At 33.4% G+C, this 22,014-nt stretch overlaps 1 protein-coding gene and 1 long non-coding RNA gene across 2 annotated transcripts; both read left to right on the plus strand.

Moving 5' to 3' along the window:
• Window positions 1–4,055: 4,055 nt before the first annotated feature.
• On the plus strand, window positions 4,056–13,879 carry LOC111987234 (uncharacterized). The gene is made up of 11 exons (XM_024018932.2): window positions 4,056–4,234; window positions 6,308–6,369; window positions 6,975–7,111; window positions 8,008–8,066; window positions 8,284–8,307; window positions 8,677–8,759; window positions 8,871–8,935; window positions 9,284–9,333; window positions 10,991–11,092; window positions 12,020–12,079; window positions 13,419–13,879. The coding sequence occupies exons 1-11, from the start codon at window positions 4,232–4,234 to the stop codon at window positions 13,551–13,553; spliced, it is 780 nt and encodes a 259-aa protein (XP_023874700.1). The 5' UTR covers window positions 4,056–4,231; the 3' UTR covers window positions 13,554–13,879.
• Window positions 13,880–17,371: 3,492 nt separating this feature from the next.
• LOC136067985 (uncharacterized) lies at window positions 17,372–20,540 on the plus strand. Its single transcript, XR_010629372.1, has 3 exons — window positions 17,372–17,718; window positions 18,737–19,043; window positions 19,652–20,540. It is a non-coding gene; the product is annotated as an uncharacterized LOC136067985 (long non-coding RNA).
• The last annotated feature ends 1,474 nt before the right edge of the window (window positions 20,541–22,014 follow it).

The raw sequence follows: 22,014 nt of genomic DNA on the forward strand, positions 1-22,014 counted from the left end.
GAGAGGGGTACTCTTTGAAATTAGAAAAGTAATCATAAAAGTAATTTTTGATTAGCACAAGTTGGGGTTCAAGTGATAGCCCAATGGTCATGATATTATTTGTGCTACCCTAAGTTTGTAATTTAAACCCCACCTCTTCCTCCCCCACTATATTTGCCTATTTTAACAAAAATATAAAAAAGAAAAAAAAGAATAGTATTTAGTGGCACAAAATATTATAACTTCAGTTAAGTTCAAGTTTTTACAACAATTTATTTACGCATACATAATACATCTTCACATAAAAAAGGCATTATTGGGCCATAAAGTGACCATACCTATCCTAGCCCAAAATTTGTTTAGGCACCTAAGATGGGGCACCCAAGATCTGGCCTTATCCTGACCCATTGTCATTCCTAATTTGAACATTGGATGTTTTGTTTGAAACATAAGGAGCTGTCCATTTTTTTAGATGGTTAGAAATACTTACATATTAAATATGTTGCCCTCATAGCTCAAACTCATTCATCACCATACTCTCCCAAACACTCTTGGAAATAGGGATTTAGCCACCCTTGGACAATGGGGAACAATGCCCTCAACACCCCCCTCCCCCTTCCCACCCACCACCCCCACATTTTTTTTTTTAATTATTAGTATATATAGGTAATAATTTTAGCAATTTTTTTTATAAAATTACATTTTACCTCCCTTAACAATATTTTTAATTTTTTGAGAGTAATGTTACAACAACAAAAACTTTTCTACAATATTTTCACAAACTATTGAAGTAGCAAATTTTTATTGGTTTGCATCTAGGCCCACCATTTACATCACTTTTTTTACATAACAATAACCACTAATGACATTAACAATTTATTAAAACGTTGTAATTCTAGCATTTTCCTCATTTTAAAGGCTATAGCAAATTTATAGATCTAAAATTAAATATATATATATATATATATATACAAGCCCAAAAAAAATTAGCTCATTAATAAAAATTACCAATAGTAAAAAAAAATTAAGTTTTTATTTTTTATTTTTTTTAGAGAGTTTTAACCTATAACGTTCGTTTCTAATGATAGCTCTTTATTATCAGACCAAGACACCAATCGGTTTTTGGTGTAGGCGGAGATTGAATCCTAGATATCTTATTTGATAATTAGAGACTTTACCAGTTGAGCTAACAGGAACCCACAAAAAAATTATGTTCAATCAACTAATTTTATCCAAAACAAACAACTCGGCTTTTTAAAATATTTTTAATAAAATAATTTTGTCCTTACCCAGCAGTATGCATCAAAGATACTTCGAAAAAAAAGAAAAAGAAAAAAACCTTGAAATATCTAAACAGCAGAGCCGGAGGCCAAAGCTACTGCAAGCAGCCAACAGTAAAGCCGCCCTTCTAATTCCAAATCTTGGCTCTATCCCTGTTTGGAAAGATACCAGCTTGTTCAAATGATTTAATGATGTGCCAACTAGTTGTGCTATAAAACTTTGTATCTAAATTATGGTAAGCTTTTCGGTACTTTGAATTGAATATTTTTTAAATGAAAAAAAATAAACAAATAGGAGGCAATTTGGATTAGTAAATGTAAATTTACTCATTTACCGTACAATCATTAGGCATCAGATTCTTTTAACACACCCAAGGGACGACATAAGGCTGGATACAGCCCAAAAAATTGCATCTCAAGGCCCATTCACGTAATTCATGGGCCATGTTCGCATCTCTTTTCACCCTTTACTGTCTTCAATCTTCGGCAAAATCTTCCAACTTGGATAGCTTTTGAAACTAGATAGAGGTTCTAAACTTGACTTAGAGACCGTTTGGCTTGGGCGGAAAAGCTGAAACGCGCGTTTGTGTTTTAGCATTTTTTTTTTTTTTTTTCACGGGTTTCAGTCTTTTTTTACTGTTTATGTACTGTAGCAGTTACTGTTTAATAAACAGTAGCCGCAATAATTGACTTTTCAACCCAAATTTCACTGTTTACGTACCCACAATTTTCATTTTTCAGCAATTTTTTCATTAAAAATGGGTCCCACGGTACTATTCACACATTTAAAAATTATTTTGCTACAGTGTTTTCAGTTTTTAGTTTTCAGCTGTATCCAAACGGACCCTTAGTATCCGTATGGATGCGGATGAAAACTCATGTGTCTGCGTTTTTGCTTTTTTTTTTTTTTGATCAGCGCCTCTTATATTGTTTATGGGACATGAACAGTGCATTAAGGCAAATGCATAGTATTTGGGAAAGCAAATAGTAACCAAAATTTTTTTATTTTATTATTTTCAGTAATAAATTTTCAATTTTTAGCAAAATAAGCGGTATCTAAAGCCGTTAGTATCTCCTCCAATAATTCATAATTACATCCTAAATGCCTTATTCTTTAAAATACAAATAGAACTTTTAATTTTTATTATTATCTATCTGTACTATTATTTAAGGCGCTTCTTTTGTTTGGATTCCTCATTTTTTTAGTTCAAAAATATCCCTATACCTCTATGTTTAAGTAGAGACAAAATTAAAGGATAATACAGTAAAAATGCAACTCTAACTCCCACTAAAATATTGCCTAAAAAATAAAACCACTCTCCGGTTAATTTTCAAATTATTTTATCTACTTATAAATTAGATTTTTAAAATAAAAATTATATATATATATATATATATAAAAAAAAAATACAGTTTTTTTTTTCTACAAAAATAAGACCACTAAAAAAAAATAAGCCTCATCCCAAACGCGAAACGCGTGTGATGAGGCTAGTTTTTATATAAGGAAGTTGTGTCCTAAACTTTGGTCAAATTATTTCACTTTCTGTTCACGAGACACCTAAAAAAACTCGTAGAATAACAATGTGATAAATGAAACTTGAAACTTTTGACACACCTTTCTTGTCCACTAAACCAACTAGCCAGTGTCTGCAAAGAGACATATTGCCTCACCACCCCAAGTATGCTTTGTTTGATTTAAAATAACTACAAACAAGTAGTTTACAAATATGGGCTTTTTATTGTGGTGGCCCTGGTGGGGTTACCAGGTTTATACCTATCTCTAACCTTTATTCTTCTTGCCGAAAGTAAGGATAAGCTAAGGCCCATACCCTTTTCTTCTTTTCATTTTAAAAAACAAATTCCATTACTAGAAATGAAAAAAAATGCAGATTATTCTTGTTGCTTTATTGGTTTTCAATTCGAATTGAGATGTGATACAGATATACATATCTCTAGGGTTTTTTCAACTTTATGCTTTAAGTGATCTATGCCTTCTTCATCCCATCCCTCCCCTTCTCCTTATATTCAATAATGCCATATTTACATGACCAAAATATGTTGCCTAAAATTAAATAACATTTGATAAGGTAAATTTGGATTGAAATACCATTTTGGACAGAAGAAACATGTGAATGGTATGAACTTTTTTTTTTTTTCCTTTTCTCTTATTGACGACATTTTTTTTTTTGAAGCACTTATTGACGACATTCACTACATAATAATTATTCCTTATTATTAGATGATTTTTAGTGTAAGCAGGTTAAAATTCTAATTCTCTTATCCAACAATAAAAAATCTTACAAGCTGAAGTAGAACCCACACCATAGATCCAAAATTAGAAAACATTTTTACATATCGTGTGTTAAAATTTTCCCTGACAAAAATTTTAGAATTATATTAAAAATTACAACTATTCATGTGGCAACTTGTGAGGTGCATAAAAAAATATGATAATTCGTACAAAAATTATAAGTAATTAGTTATAATCTATTATATCATATATAAAAAGTTGTAACTTTTTGTGTGTTACCATCGTCACGGGTTCGGTTTGGACAGTGGCGTCAATTGCCCATGCCCCCTCACCCACGGTCATCCTTAAATATATGGTCCCACCAGAATAACAACATGTGTCCGACTGTCACACATTTACCTTTTTCTCCTCAAAAATAAGCTCCCACAAAGCTTAAGTTTGAGATAATGTAAAGGGCAATATGGTAAATTAAAGAAAACACAAGTGCCAGAAAGACCGATGCTGCTGTCGCTGTCCAATTCAGCAAAGGAAAGTCTCTACCTCACCGGAGAACAAAGAGAGAATCGAAAATCTCTTCAGCTTCTCTTTTTTTTTTTTTTTTTTAGAGAGAGAAAGAGAGTGACAGAGAAAGAAACAAACCCTAATTTTCTCTCTCTAAGTCCTCTCTATCTCTCTCTCGCACGGTACCCACAGTTAGGGTTTCACTCATCACACTTCAAAAATGGTAACTTTTTTTTTCTTCTTCTTCTTCTTTTAAATTGAGTAATTTAGTTCACAATTTTTGGAGAACTAGGGGTTTTAATTTCGCAAAGTTTTGTTCTGTATTTTACTTTGTTATGTATGTGTGAATTTTTTATTCAAATCTAGACCTGTGTCTCATAAATCTTCAGTGGCTTTTTTTTTCCCTTTCCATTTTGGGTTTTTTCTAATTTTGAATAATTGCTTGAAATTTGTGGAGAATTAGGGTTTTAGTGTTGTATTTTTTTTCAATGGAGAAAACTGAGGTAAAGGAGTGAATTCCCATATTGCAAATCTTATAATTGAGGTGTGACTTTTAGGTCAAATTATGCTGTGTTAGTTCTATGTAGCTGAAAAGAGTATAAATTGAGTTGGGTATAGATCATAGGAATTAGGGAAGATTATTTGAACACTTTCATGGTAGTTTGATGTAGAAGAAAAGAGAGTGTCTCCAGGGAATGTCAAAGTTGTTTTAGTTTTTATCATACCATTAGCATCCCTTGTCAGTTTTAAAGGGTTGCTATACTTCTTGCATAATTTACCTTTTTGTAATTCTTTTAGGCTTCTTTTATTTATTTATTTTTTGGGGGGGGGGGGGGGATGAAGGGAGCCTTTTTTTAAAAAAAATTTTTAATTTTTTTTTAGTTTTTTGATGACGCAGAACATCACCAAGGCAGGGCTCTTTGAACCCCACCTGCCAATACCGTGTATCAGGTAATCCAAGAGAACTCCTAGTGGGGATTGAACCCAGAAAGTCTGGGTTCACAGCTCATCCCCACTTCCAACCACTAGGCTGCACCCTGATGGGTAATCCAAGAGTCCTTTGGACTTGCTTCTAGCCAGTGTAACGTGGGTGCATTTGACCCCACCCACTAGAATTGATTGCCGGGTAACCCATGGGCGTTCACTACTGACGGGCTAAGTAGTTTATGCTTATGCCCAGGAGCATATAAGTCTCTTTTCTCAATAAATAATCGTTACTTATGGAAAAAATCTCCATCATCCTCATTTCAACAAGAACTATTATGGTTGAGTAAGTCCAAAATTTACTTCTGATTTGGTGGTGATGGTTATTGTAATAAAATATTATTGAATGAATGGAACTAGCTCATGGACATATTTTTATACACAAAGTAGACCCATAGAGATACAAAAGATGAAAAGTAACAATTTAAAAGAAAGAGAAGCAATGAAGTCTACATTACAATGTATTCTACTATGGCCCAAAACAATGAGTCCAAAATTTATTTAGAAATTCATTACTATAGGAAGAAGAATTTGGGGATATAGGAGACGTATGTGAGAAAAAGAGAAAAGAAAGACTGAGAGACATGGTGGTTGTGGCTAGCTGCTGAGAAAAGTGGGTAAATGGTGTGAATTTTTTACGATAGTGTTTAATGACTTATCAACACGCACAGAGTGGGAAGGGGCTTTACTGACGTCATTAATTTATCAACCTACATAATTAACATTTCTATACAAATGTTATGTTATTTTACGTGTTATCAAATGGGAATTTTTTTGGAGTAATTTTGTGTGACAAATGTGCAGTTTGAAAATTTGTCAATAGGGAGTAGCATGCTTGTGTCTCTATGTCGATGTGTATATTTGTGCTTGCGTGCATGCATGTGAGTGTATGCATGGCCTCTATATTGCGATTTTGGGATTTTTATGCATATATTTATGTTGTAATATGTATGTATTCATGCTCTGGGAAGCACTTTTCCACTACATGAAATATGATTCTGGCCTGTTTAATGTGGTAAGTTTGCTAGGAACAAAACACCTGTACCTTTGAAGATATTGAGAGGCCCTTAGATCTTTTATGATCTCTTCTTTTTGGTACTTTGTTTCAGTGGGCTTGTATTTGGCGTTTTAGGCATTGTATATCTATTGCTGATTTCCTACATGTTGTTAGCTTTAGTTCTTGATCTATGGGCATTTGTTCCATGTTCAGAGTGTTCATCATCATGAACATGATGTTCATTTTTTTCAGTAAAATTCTTATTACCTATAAAAAATAAGTATTCATGATCTGGTTTTGTTCTTTTTTTGACAGCATAAGTTGGGCAGAGGTCACCGTGACAAACTTCAGCAGTTTATGACAATCACTGGTGCAAGGTAACTGATAATCATATGCAATTTTTCTGCTGTACTGAATCACATCTTTCTTTGCATTGATGAGAATTAGATGGAGGTGATGAAAATTGGGCATGATTTGAATGCACTAAATCAGTGTTATTATAATTTTGAAATTTAGGAAAAAAGAAGGAAAAATGGCAGTTAGTAATAAATTAATAATTTTAGTGCTTGCTAAATTGGTGATGTGCAGAATGGAGAGGGAAGAATTGGGGGTGGGGGTGGGGGATAAGGAATTGGGTGTAAATGCTTGAAGCACTTTGTTGGAAGCTCTCTAGTTTTGTAGGTTTTAAAATAAAAACCTTTGTATCTGTCAAACTGTTAAATCTGTCAGTTTCAGTGTATTCTATTTCTTTTAAAATTTTAAATCTACAAACTGTTTCCTATCAAAGTACCTTATGATTCCTTGGCTAAGTAAGACTACCATAATTTGCTCCTCTAAAGTGCTTGCATAGAGCACAATCCTCGGGTGGAAGCTGCACCTGAAAAGTAAACCTCTGAAAAAGATTATAATTGTTGTATTTGTGTGTGGTTTTAAAATTGAAATTTTAATGATAAGTGTATCTTACAATCCAATCCAATTACAGTGAAAAATCTGCCCTTCAGACTTTAAAGGCCAGTGATTGGCATCTTGAAGGAGCCTTTGATGTATTCTACAGCCAGCCCCAGAGCAAATCATTTACTGACTCTAGACATTTGGAGGAGCTCTTCAATAGATATAAAGGCAAGCTTTACTTAAACTCTTGCTTCTGCAGCCTTTCTAGCACTTCATTACTACGTTTTTTTTGGAGTTGTTGAATTTTTTTTTTTTGGGGGGGGGGGTGGTGGGGGTGTGTGGTAGCTATATTATATTTGGCGTTAGCTTCAAATTAAACCTGCAAGTTTTAGTTGCATCACTTTCAAGCCTATAATTAGTGAGTTTCTGTTAACTAAAAATAACTGAAATTCACGTCTACTTAGGACCTATCTGGGTGCTAAAAATTCCTTCTTGTCAATCACAAGTTGTATCACAAAATGACTTTTTCTTATGTAAAAATCCTAACAAATAAACGTAGTTATCTTATATGAAAAAAAGAAAAAAAAAAAATAGCTTGAAGAAGATTTCATCATTTTTTTTTTGGATTGTGGGGTGGTGGTGGTGGTTGTTGGGGGGGGGGGGGGGGGGAGGGTGTTGGAGGTGGGAGAGTGTAACCTAAAATATCACTTCATGTTCACATATTTTTTTAAGTACCCAGATAGATCTCAAGTGTATATTATGTGGGTCTTCGTTACTTTTAGTCAATAGAGACTCACTAATATAGGGTGGACATTAATGTAATTACATCATCAGAATTTAATTTAAATCAATGTTAAACTCTAGGTTTTATTATGAAATTATCCTGAAATTTGAAAAAGCAATTTTAGATAACTTGACATGTACAACAATGCCTGTCAGTAGGAACCACCATAGAGCCTAAAACTCATTTGGTGTGACCAATTAATATGCTGTTAAATGGGAATGAGCCCATGTAATGTTGGTTTTAAATGTTGGACTTCTAAGCATTGGGCGCTGTAAATGACTTCTGTTGCTTAATGGCTGCAATTATGCAACTAAATTTTTTGAATCTGATATGTGTGCAGATCCATATAGTGATATGATACTGGTTGATGGTATAACTCTCCTTTGCAATGATATTCAGGTAGTTTTTTTAAATGCTGGTCAGTTATTATTTCTTGAAGACTAAGGTTTTCAAAACTTGGAATTTTGTAATTTCTTGTCATCGGCTGTTTGTACCTTATGGGTCATCTTTTTGTTTTTCGTTTTTCTTATATAAGAGTTCAATTAGTTATTTGGTTAGCTATAATGAATTTGATCTTCACAATTTTAATGATATATGGGTCTTTGTCTTTTGGTAGGTGGATCCACAAGATATCGTTATGGTATGTATAATTCTTTGAAGCTATTGCTATCCAAGACATGCATACCTAAATATCTTTTGATTATTATGAAGAAAGTATCCTTAATTTGAGGTTTAAATTCAAATCAACAAACTCTGACCCTGTGGTAGCAAGAAAATTATTATATAAAATGTAACCATGTTGAAGTGTATGGAAATTTGGCAAGAACAGAGTTTAAATTTTGATTCTCAATCCCCTCCCCCTTGCCCTACCAAAGACCCAAATCAGGGAAACTATGGCTGTTCATAGAGTCAGAATATTTTCAATCTTCATCCCTTTGTTTATGATTTGTATCAGTATGTATAGCTTATGAATTGTTTTGGATACATGTTTTTGCTACTGGTATTGCAGTTAGTTGTTTCATGGCACATGAAAGCTGCTACCATGTGTGAATTTTCCAAGCAGGAGTTTATAGGTGGATTACAAGGGCTAGGGTAAGTATATACATAGTTATTTATGCTATGCTTATTCTCGAGTTTAATGATATTGAATATCGATTAAGAGTTTGGAACTGCCGTGATTAAGGCTATATATTCTGATGACAGGATAGACTCTTTGGAGAAGTTCTGTGAAAAGATTCCATTTATGCGCATGGAGCTGAAAGATGATCGTATGTGCAAGTGTTCATGAATTATGATTTGTTCTAGAATTTAGTTTTAATATTGTAATTCATGTTGCTTTTAGGCGAAAACACTCCCAAAACTGATATATTTATTGAAAAGTCAAAGTGATTGGTTTTGTTAGCAATTTCTTTTTTTAAAAGTTTTATTTATATTGGTAAGTTAAACACTCACCCAAAGGTCATGAACTCTTGAGCGCACTCTGCACCTTGCTTTTACAAGGGAGGAGGTACCATTTAAACTAGAGCTCATTGGTTGGTTTGATTAACATTTCTAAGCTAGAGATACAATTATTGTGCTTTTGTTGCTGACAATGATTTTTGCTTGTATTTGTCCAGAAAAGTTCCGTGAGATATATAACTTTGCGTTTGGCTGGGCAAAAGAAAAGGTACTCTTTTCTCTGCGTGAATGCTTGGATTTGTACATACTCTTGACCTATGGATATTTATTTCCACTGCTGAAAATGAACTTTAATAGTTTTCAGCTTTTCACTTTTCTCAGTTTCTTTATTTTTATTTTGGGCTCCTCGTAAATCCAGGATTGGTTTTTCTGTGTTTGTTTTTTGATATTTCCTTTTATAATGTTGATTGTGTCCCCACTTTTCCACTTGTTCTTGTTCCTGCTCCCTCTAGTCATTTAGGTAGGTATAGTACTTGGTATTGCTACTTTTTTTTTTCACTGAATAATTCGTTTTATTAGAAAATTCAGCATTGGAAGGTGATGTCACTTATTTAACATTTAGATGAAGTGTATGCACAATAAGCTTATCTTTTTACTCTGAACTCAGAATGGGGTGTGCTCTGAGTGTGTTGGAGTTGCTTTATGCCCTTCTATTATTGTTAAAAATCAACTTGATTAATTCCTGCATGCAATCCTGCCATTAATTTTGAGTGGAAATGTCTAGACTTAGGTTCATTTTGGTATGGATGTTAGATCCATGAACTCAGATGTTCTCCTGGCTTCGAATTTGGTTTATTTTATTTTTTAATATCTATTTCTAATTCAGTGATGTATAAGTGAACTAGGAATTGATTTCTTCTTGAGGGCATACAAGATGTAGATGTAACATTAGCATAGAATATCCAAAACAGTAAATTTTGACTTATTCATGAAACTGAAAAACAGTTTGAGAAAGAATGATTGAAGGTGTCTAAGTATGTTTGATAACTGTGTTCATTTCATGTTGTGTGACACTGGCTGCTCATAGAATTTGAATTTTATTGGGAAGATAGCTTAGATTGAGGTACTAAAACTCGAATCAGGGATGTATGGTTTTTTGCATTAGTTCTTAAATTATATAGTGACCTGTTCTTTTGGATTTTATTATTGTCCTGTTGTGCTGAGGTATATAGTGTCCTTGTATGTGCATAATACCATCACAAAGTCACTACAGCATGTATATAGCAGGAATTGGAGCTTTTGACAACTACGCTAAATGACTGAATCTTTGATGGATAGGTGCCTCTAAGAGCTTGTATTACTATTATCCCTAGAACAATGGCGGGGGATTTAGATGTTTTGAGTTTCATTTATAAAATGTTTCCTTCCCATTTTTTGTTGGAATAAACATGGATAGGTGAATTTTTGATAGGCAGAGATGGTGAAGCTAAATGCATTTTTCCAGTTCCCTATGGATGATAATTTCCAGAAATTTTACAATATGGAGAGACGTGCTGACATTACTGAGCCAATTGAAACATAGCAAAGAGACAATGAGCCACTTGCTAAAATTTTTACAAAGTGTCATGGCTGTCTAGGTGGATATGATCCTTGATGGGTGTGAAATTTTATTTAGCTTAAAAGGCTGTACAATCAAAAGTATGAGGATGCATGTGTGTATGCATGCACACAGCATGAGCACACCTGATTAAAACAGATTTTTCCTTCAGCTTTTACGACAGCTCTGTGCTACATTTTATGTACTTTACTAAAAATTATATTTAACACCTAAAAATTCAATTATGTATGTGTTTTTTTTATACAATGTCATTGTCACCCAAATTCTGGTTACATATGCAGGTGGCTGATTTTTCTTAGTATTTCAGGGTCAGAAATCTTTAGCATTGGATACAGCTATTGGAATGTGGCAATTACTGTTTGCCGAAAAGCAGTGGCCATTGGTTGATCATTGGTGCCAGTTCTTACAGGTAGCTTACCATCCATATTTTGATCTAATGAGAATGAGTAGTGAATTCTTGTGACCTATGGTGAAAAGAATTATGTAGGTGGCATCATGTTGGGATTAAGGCATTGTTAAGTGAGCTCCAATAGGAAGTGAGAATATATTGCTAATTATGTTTATTATTAATTCAACCTAGATGCCCTCTGGGGATCTATCTTCAGGTCTCTGTGATGTTATAAATGGCACATAGGCATCTATGTCATTGTTAGATTTGTTGGTCCGTGTTTGTCTTTGTGTTGTTTTCATCTTCTTTCTTTCTTCCCTGACCCCCCAAAAGGATTCACTCATTGTGAGACAAAATGCCTGGGGGTTTTGGCAAAAATCCTACCAACCACCATGTCAACATTGTTGGTAACTGCTGTTGTCAGTCAGTTTGGTGAAATTTTGTCAATGGTGGAATGTGATGGTTGTTGGGTGAACAGCTCTACACCTAGGCTCATTGGCTAATTTGCCTTCATAAATTATTTAATCCAAAACTAGCTTGGTGGTTGGTTGTGTGACTGGACTTTTTGTGATTCTTGATTTAGTTAGGCACCAGTGGTTACTGCATATGACCTATCTAAGCACATGATAATAGATATACCTGTAGGTGCAGGCTTTGTTTTTCATAATGATTACCTTGTGAAATTTTCTGTGGATAGATGAATTTTCTTTTCTAGGGTAACTTATCAAAAAATAAAATAAAATAAAATAAAATCTTTTCTAGGATATTGGGTCCCCTTTTTAAATGATATTTTTTAAAAATAAATTCATGGATATGTGTTGAGTTATACATGTTTAATTGGGTTGATGTTATGAACTCTATCAGCTTTCTTCTATATCTTTTATGAGAGGATTAATTAATAATTTTTTTCATTTGGCTTCTCCTTTCTGTTTTGATGTTGATGCTCAGGCTCGGCATAACAAGGCAATATCTAGGGACACATGGTCTCAACTATTGGAGTTTGCAAGGGTAAGATATAAAAAGGATTATTACATACTGCATCATTATCTCAAGATTAAATGCCTACGTTTCATTTACACCTGCTTATGCAATCTGTACCCTTTTCAACTGCTTTTTTATCTCCCCAAACTCGAGAAGTATGATATGCATTGTGCTGCCTCCCCATCCACCACCTTTTTAATTTTTTTAAAATATTTTATTTTAAAAGTAGCTATTGTATTATGTAGAGTGGGAGAAATATATGTTTCCAGGACAGGTGAGAGAGATAATCTTAGCTTGACTTCATTCTTTTTCCTTGTTTCCTATTTGTTGTTGTTGTTTCTCTCTCTCTCTCTCTCCTCTGGGAATCATTTGATACTTGACTACCATCCTTGATGCCATTTGTTATCTGCATTCTTCTAATTCCGCAGACTGAACAATCTAATTCATACCTTCATTTCTATTTCGGTATTCTTACCTCCCACACAACAAAGATGCTGCACTAATGGCAATTCTGATTACTCCATCTCTTTCTTTCTGTGAGATAGATATGGGTTATACAAATATGGAAAGATAAATTTTTGTTTGTGTAATTGAAAACAAGGTCATGAATTTTGGGTTCCTAATCATTTTTTATCCTGTTGAAGTTTATTAAACAATCACCAGCATTTCAATTTTTAATCTTCTGAATAAATAACTAGGTATCATGATATTTGTTGCCTTTAGAGAGTGATTGATTAGCTTGACTTCATTCTTTTTCCTTGTTTCCTATTTGTTGTTTTTTTCTCTCCACTGGGAATCATTTGATACTTGACTTCCATCCTTGCTGCCATTTGTTATCTGCGTTCTTTTAATTCCGCAGACTGAACAATCATATTCATACCTTCATTTTTCTATATCGGTATTCTTACCTCCCACACAACAAAGATGCTGCACTACTGGCAGTTCTGATTACTCCATCTCTTTCTTTCTGTGAGATAGATATGGGGTATACAAATATGGAAAGATAAATTTTTGGTTGTGTAATTGAAAACAAGGTCATGAATTTTGGTTTCCTAATTAATTTTTATCTTGTTGAAGTTTATTAAACAATCACCAGCATTTCAATTTTTAATCTTCTGAATAAATTACTAGGTATCGGGATATTCATTGCCTTTAGAGAGTGATTGATTTATCTCTTATGAATAAAATTGTTTTTACTTATTGAAAAAAATATTCATAGCCGTTGAAGACTTGAATCTTCTTTAATAAGAAAGGAAACAAAAATAAACGTTGATATCATCCTTTCATGAGCATTATGTATATTGACACGTCTTGCTGGTTTTGATGCTGGTCATGGCACTACTAATCTTTCATGCTTTATATCCAGACGGTGGACCCTACATTAACAAATTATGATGCTGAAGGTGCATGGCCCTATCTTATTGATGAATTTGTTGAATACTTGAATGAAAATGGCATCATCCAAAATGTCCAGTTGAATGATTTGAGCCAAAAACGATGACGAGGTGCTGAAGTAGTGATTTGTCATCTTTCTTTTGTGTGGTTAAATTGCGATGTTCTGTGATGGTATTGGTCTATCACTAAAAGGTAAAATCCCCCAAAAAGGAATGAGAAGACATGAGTTCCAATTTAACCTTGTTTTCCACTGACGATTCATTTGCAACCTTTGTAGTTAATGGGACTGCTGATGTGGTATATGCATTTTCCTGTAAAATAAGTTATGAGAATCGAGAACCTACTAGTACTACTAAGCACTAGTGTTGGAATTTTCTTTTGTTTGGATAAAATATTTCCTCTATACGATAGTATGGACTTTGGTACTTGAAATATGTCTCTTTATGAATGAATCCAATATTATGGACCGGGCAAACACGGTTTAGTGTACATGATAACTTGATAACTCTAGCTAATGGACCGGCAAGCATGGTTTAGAGTTGACATTGTAAACCTAGCTATCAAGACTTGGATTCAAAACGAGAGAAGGCTGGAACATACGGGTTAAGTCACCTAGCATGTATCAATTCCACGGAGTGGTTCATTCACGCTGTTGTGGGCTTCACATGCTGTGAGATGAGTGGGACTGCCTAGAGCTGGAGTGACCAGGGAAGCTAGACAACATTCTTTCTTTATTATATTTTCTTAACAAAGAAATTAAGATGAAATGTGAGAACCTCTTAAGAGGTATAAAGTACAAACTACTACAAACTAACGCATTTGCCTTGAGCTAGGCTATTTCATTCTATGGCTTAGCATGATCATTGAGTTTTTATCCTAGCTGATTTGACAATTTCTTCTAGGGATTAGCAGGATTATTGAGTTTTAGTCCGAGCTAATTCCACCCCTATGGGGATTCACTAATCCTATGATATATTAAACCAAAAAAAAAAAAAAAGTGCCATATACCCATCCAAGATCCAACCCTGCGTGAGAAATGGGCCTTGAAAAATTTAGTAATTTTTGGGCTTAAAACAATGTCCAGAATATATTTCATCGCCATGTATCGGATTTATGTTGCAAGTTTCATTTTGTTTTCGGGCAAACAAGTATTGTTTTCAAAGTTTCGTCCATTTTTCAATTCCGTTTCTAGAAATTCAAAAGTAGTAATCAAATCTTCAAAGTGTGTAAAAATGACTTTCAGAGTCGCTGAGTATTTTCTAATGGCAAGATAATAGGTTGCAAAATGCATGATATAGTGCATGACTTTGCCCAATTTATGACAAAAAATCAATCTTTCGAAATTGATGGTGATAAGAAGTTGGAGAGAGATTGTGAAAGTGCTCGTCATTTACATTTAAAATTTTTAGAAGAAATGCAATCTTGAATCCATCTATCGTGCAAAAAATATATGCACTCTCATTCTTCTTTCACATGAAAGGGATTATGGGTTTGAGATGCTCTATCCAACTCATTCCGTCATTTTAGATGTTTACGAACATTAATTTTGGATTGTCCAATTTAGAAACTTATGGATGCAATGGAAAAGTTGATACATTTAAGGTGTCTTCATATGTCTAAGAATGTTAAAATATTAGAATTGCCTGAAAGTATGTGCAATCTCTATAATTTACAAACTTTGATTATTGAGGAGGGTATAAGAAGAATGGAGAATGCCATATTAGAGTGCGTTTGGGAAGCGTTCCGTGTCTGCGTTTGTACGTTTTGTTGAAAAAATGTGGTTCCCAAGGCACTGTTCACAGACCCACAAAAGTCATCCAAACACAGATTTCAATATAAATTTAGGTCCCACAGCACTATTCACATACTTAAAAATTATTTTGCTATAGTGTTTTCAGTAAATAAGCGGTATCTAAACACACCCTTAGTATTGAATGTGTTAGAGCCACCTCCACGCTTGCAAGATTTAAAAATTTCAAGCTACATGGGCACCGTAATTAGGGGTGTGCATGGGTCGGATTGGGTTGGCTTAAGGAAATTTTTTGACCCAACCTACCATGGTGGGTTGAAAAAATTCAATCCAACCTAACCCATCACAAAGTCCAACCCAATCCACATGGATTGTGTTGAACCCATGGGTTGGACAAATTTTTTTTTTATTACTATTATTATTAAATTGAGCAAAAAAAAATATATTACACTTGCCACCTGAGTTGATAAACAAATTATACGTTAATATATGAACTAATATACTAACTCAGTTATACATTAATATAGGAGCTAATATACATTAATATTGGCTTTTATATAGGATAGGAGGAAGAGTTGGTTATTTAAAAAAATTTATTAATTATAAAATATATATTAAATATATGGGTGGTTCGGGTCAGATTTGGCAAGTTAGGAATTTTATGACCCGAACCCAACCCGACCTGTTTTTTTTTAAAAATTTTGTAACCCAACCCAACAAGTCCTAAAAATCAATCTAACCTGGCAGGTTGGGTTGGGTTGGATTGGTTTTGACGGGTTGGCTGCACATCCCTAACCGCAATGTATCCTAATTGGATGATGTCATGGACCACAGTAAAAACACTTGAACTTTATTTACTTCCCAATGTTAGTGCATTTGCCTTAATGGTTTGAGGAAGGTGCGTGGGAGATGAATTTTTGGGAATAGAAGACTCCAAAAACAAGAAAGACTATGACATCATATTTCCAAACTTGAAATCTCTCTAGTTTGGGTGTGTGACGAACTAGGAAGAATGGGTTGGGATGGGAGGAACGGGAGAAGAAGAAGAAGAAGAAAATGATAATGGTATTGTTACAAATCCAATAATAATAATAATAAAAATGATGCCATGTCTTTAGTCCTTCAAAATTTGGGACTGCCCCAAGCTAAAGTCTTTGCCAGACTACTTGCATACTGCTCCATTATTGAAGGAATTAGGGATTGCTAAATCATTTCGTCTCGAAGAAAGTTACCAAAGAGGGACTGGACATAGCTGTCCCAAGATTTCTCACATCCCCAACATGAAATTGGATTGGAAGTATGTGCAAAGAAACGGTGAACCCTAGAATTGATTTAGAGGGAACTCTCCTACCTTTCTTCTTTTATTTTATTTTTGCATTGCAAATATATCAATTAAATATAAATATATGGATTGGATTGTGAAAACAGTCGGAAGCATTTTATTTATTTATCAAATATATCAATTTAATATATAAATATATGGGGTTTGATTAAATTTTATACTTCTTGTTCATTTTTTGGTTTAATATTATATGGGTCGTTGTGGGTATTGTTGATTTTCGGTATTTTAAACTAAATCTAACATAACTCATATACTTTTCTTTTTCTTTTGGACATGCATGTAGGCAATAGTTAGGATCACTCTGTAAGGCAGACTAATACATATTATGAGACTAGATAAAAAGAGCAAGATGTTGAAGTGGACAAAATTTTTGAAGACTACAAATGAGGAGGTAAGTAACATTCCCCTTTTACTTGTGTGAGAATAATTATGTAGTCATTCAGTGAAAAAGAAAAAGGAAAAATATTGATGATATAGTCATTAAAACTATAGTAACTGTTTATTGATTGGTTTTATTGAATGTGTGTGTGTGTGTGATCTTGCTTTTTCCACAAGTAAAATTTGTTTGGATGATGATGGTGAGAGAGGAGAAGTATATCAAGCCTCTGTTGTAAATCACATACACTCCCACCAAACATTCTATCTCCTATGCCCACAATTTTGCAAATCTAAAATACATTTTCTTCTTTCTAGATATTCATAGCCATTATTTATCTATAATCACCACAAACTGATTTTTTTTTTTATTATTTGGTTGTGATCCTTTTTAGTCTAATATGTTCTCAGTTATAAATAAGAGTCTTGATTTTTGGGCATGTAATTCCACACTAACTAGAAACCAGCAAGTGTAATGCCTATATTTGATTCTTCTTATCCATTTATGTCTTAATATGATATATCAATATGGATCTTGCGGATTTCATTGATTTTTGTATTTCGACTACTCTGACATAACTCATTATATGCTGTTCTTTTGGGCATGTAGCTGGTGGATGAAAAAAAATTGAGGACTTGGTTTTATGAGTAATCACTGTGAGAGAGGAGAAATTTAAGAGCCTCTCTTGTGGATGTTTGCGGGTGGCTTTGGCTCTCTCACTTTTGCTTCATTTCTTCACTCTTGCCTCCGAATCAAAACAAATAAACCCTCCCTCCAACCATCTTCATTGCGACACTTTTCGGGTATATGATCTGATCCTAATTTCAAGTCCATGTTTTCATCACACCCAGCATATTACTTGATCATGGCCGTGAAGTGAAATTAAATGGTGGAAGAGCTTGACATAAAGATGATCTTCATATCTTGATGATAACATTAAATCCCTAAAGTACTGTTTCTGTTATTTACTTACAAATTCTCGTTTTCTTCGTCTTAGTATTTACTTACAAATTCTATTTCATTAATATTAGTCTCTCTCTGTCTCTCTCTCTCTGTGTTTCATTTTCATTAGTTCGAACTTCGAATTCAACTGCACGCATAAGAATTTTCCCCCAACACCAAAACCTTACTAAACATGTTGTCGTATTCTTTTGCTCCGACCAGCAACCGATTCAGTTTTGATTCGAAACAAAGTTTTTAAAGTATTTATTCATGCTCTCTGGTTTATGACTTCGATTTCTTTTTTTTTTTTTTTTTTTCCGATAAACGTTGTAAATTCAACATGTTGGGCCCACTAGATCGCTTTGCAAGGCCTTGTGAGTATTCATATTCATGTTTCTAATTCTTTCATTGATATCTCTTTTCCTCAAAAATACTTGTTTTGATTTTTTTTGTTATTTTTTTTCTTTGATTTGTTCATGTGCTTCTTGAATTTTCTTTGATTGTTTGTGATTAGCAGTTCTTGTTGATTCTAGGGTTTTCAATTCAATTTTTTGTTGTTGAATATTCTTTAATTAACTAGTTTTTTTTTTTGGGCACAGAATAGTCAATATATTTTGTCTACTTGATAACGTAAATATAGATGCTCGAATCTTTTTAAATTTGATTCCAATTGGAACTTTGTCTAGTCTTTTTTCTTGACCATATCTTTGATGACATATCAATTTTCAATTTTCTTATTGATAACCAAGAATCTTTAGTTTACTTATCAAAAAATGAATTCAAAACCTTAACAATTAGGATTTTGCAATGAAGTTAATATTAGCCAGCCTATTATAGGGATTGATTAAAGAATGTATTTATTTTTAAATGTTTGTTTAGGCTTTGAGGGGTTTTCTGGGGGCCATGATGAAAGAAAAGAACGGCAATCGGATTTTGAAAACTCGGAAGATGACAAGAGGACTATAATTGCGAGTCTAAAGAAGAAAGCAATCAATGCATCCAGCAAATTCAGACACTCTCTTAAGAAAAGGAGGAACCGGAAGAAGAATGGCGGCCAGATTAATTCTGTGTCGATTGAGGATGTTTGGGACGCTGGGGAGCTGCAGGCTATAGATGCATTTTGACAGGCACTTATCTTGGAGTACTTGCTTCCTCCGAGACACGATGATTGCCATATGTTGTTTAGGTGATCTCTCTTTCTCTACTTATATAAATTCTGTTTCTGCCTTAAAGTTTTAGTAAGGACTGCATTATGGGACTTGTTGGGTTCACCATTAGAATATCCCTTTGTTTAAGCTTATTGATAGGCCAGTTATAGAATCCTGCCACTTGATTTGTTAAACAACATAATGGTGGCCTTTTGTGATGATGCCCCAGATTGTCTGGATTGAATACAATGTGGGTTGTGTGGGTGTGTACTAAGTTCCAAAGAAAAAAGAAAAAAATATATAAGTGGTTGAATCTTAAACCCATTCAAAGACGATAAATTTTTGAAACTTAATAGTTGTCAATTCAAATTTTTAACGAAAATGCTATACAGGTAAAGTGAATGTTGATTCTTTTTTAATTAATCTCTTATTTTTGTGATTTTGTTGGTAAAACTAAGTGCTTTTTTCACACAATCCTATCACTGTTTCTTTGTGCCTAACTACAATGAACTTATGAGATTGTCTATAACACCTGGCTAGTACTCAAATTCTATAACACTTAACATCCTGCTAGTTTATAAAATCTTTAACACTACATGAGAATGCTATTTGGTGTTTTTGACAAGAGAAGATTTTGAACTTGTAGAGAAGGTTTTGATGGGGTATGGGAGTGGGATTTGCCCATTGCAAGCCAGCCCTGTATTGAGCAGCAAGCAGACTGTTTGAATCTAGTCCAAAAAGGTTAAGAAAAGATGCGTTGGCTAGGGATGAAGCAGAAAGTCTGAAACCTCTTTGGCTATTAATGGTACTATAAAGTTTGTTCTTTAATATTTAAATCTTTCAGTTGTAACTTCTTCCACAGTTCTCTTTGGCTTTGTATACTTATAAATTATTCCACAGTTCTCTATGGCCTTGTATACTTATAAGTTATATTGAACAAATGTGAGGAATCCTTAATTGGCCATCATTCGTCAATCCAAGGTGCTACATGGGGCACGACCATCTAGCAGCTAAGAACCTAGTCAATTAGAATTGTCATTAATGGTCTTATATCTTTCCGACACATTTCTCTTCCATTTATATGTGAGAACTTAAATCAGCTTCACCTAAATCTTGTGGCTAAATTAAATTCATGCAGGATTTATTGCATTTATGCTAATTTTGATTAGGGCTTCTGCTTGAAGGAGTTGGTGGAGGATTTGGAAATAAGCTACTGCAGGATGTGAGTCTATATATCTCAAAAATCAAAGTATGGATGTTAGGGTGTATTCTCTTGCTTTGGTGCTAAATGTGTTGTTTGTCATGCCTGGAAATTGTGAGTAGATCACCTTTGAAAGTTAGTAGAGGAAGAACTTGAAGAGCAGTATTTGTGTAGTAACTATTTCAACTTTAAGGCTCGGCTTTGCAGTTGGCATTATGCATACCTGTAAGTACTAATTTCTAATATTCTCATATTATTTTTCATATACATCATTTTGTTCCTAAGATCCATTGTATTTCAACATTATTCAATGCAAGACAAGGAGTGACATTGATCTTCAGCTGTATATAAGCACACCCCAAACATATGTTAGCCTCTTTCAAATTCCTATGGTCTATAGTTGCTTCAGTTCGGCACATCCTGAACATGTGTTAATGGTCTCTTTTAGATTTCTACAGCATATTGCTTCCATGCTCTAGAAATCTTAAGATCCTAAAGATTTTTTGTCACGTCCCAAACCCAAAAGGGTTCAAAGCATGTGAAATCAAACCTCCAAGAAAAACTGTAGGTGATTTTGTTTTTCCATATGATAAAATAAATAAACATATTGATCACTTCACAATATAAGTCAATGCTCTATAACACATATACAAAAAATACAAACTACAAATCACGTGCCTTCAACATTTATATGAATATTCCAAACACCGAACATTTTAACATAAAACTCTAAGGGTATGTTTGGTAACTGCTTTTTCCCCTTATTTTCTGTTTCCAAAAACAATTTTATATTTTTGAGACTAAAAAACTTGTTTGGCAACCCAAAATGGACAGAAAACAAAAACAATTCTCAAAATTCAATTTGTGAAGGAAATTGAAAGCATTCAAAAAATTGTTTTCAGTTTCTAATTTTATAAAGTCAATGAAAACACGTATTTAATTTGATGAATCTATCTCATTTAATGAGTTAACTTTAGAGTTCAAATCCAGGTAACAACATATTTTACTATTTTCTATTTTTTTCTTCAAAAAACTACTGTTTTAATTTCAACTAACTAAACATGTATTTGATTTCAAAAATACAAGAAAATTGTTTTTTCTTTATATTCCCCAAAACAAGTTTTTGAAAATAGAAAACAAAAAATATTTTACCAAATATAAACTAATGTTCTCAAAAATATGCAATTCCAACAAAATTCTTGGGCTAACAAACCTCAAGAGAGTCCAACCTCTAATAGAATTAACTACTTAAAAACAACTAGATTGATCACCAACCAATAATAGTGTTAGTCTCCCAATCTATATATCTATATCTATGTATATTTAGCAGTTGAAGCGTAACATTTATTGTTGCTACGCTTCTGTTGAGCCACATCATCCACCTATTTCCAACGTTCTCTCGCTTTTTTTTTTTTTTTTTTTTTACTTTTTTTTTCTCTTATTAATTTCCCAACTTAATGTCATATTTTCACCAACGTTTTTCCTCCCTTTTATCTTTTCATTTCCTCACTATTATCTATCATAATATCACTTTTTCTCAATCCCTTTATCTTCTTTTATTTTTGGCTTTTTCTTATTCCCCCCTCTTACTATAAATTTAAAAATTTCAATTTCATTCTATACATAGTTTTCCCACACACATAAGGTTGTTTTTCTCTCTCAAATTTTTTTATTATTTTTCTTGCATCTCTACTTTAAGTTGATAAGTTTTTGTATTATTTGAAACTCTACTTTGGGTTGATGTGATTAAGTTATGTTTTTAAGTTATTATCTTTTTTCTTCTCTTTGATTTCATAGATATTATCCTA

This window comes from Quercus suber, unplaced genomic scaffold, assembly GCF_002906115.3.
Source record: "Quercus suber isolate HL8 unplaced genomic scaffold, Cork oak 2.0 scaffold_94, whole genome shotgun sequence".
Classification (NCBI taxonomy): domain Eukaryota; kingdom Viridiplantae; phylum Streptophyta; class Magnoliopsida; order Fagales; family Fagaceae; genus Quercus; species Quercus suber.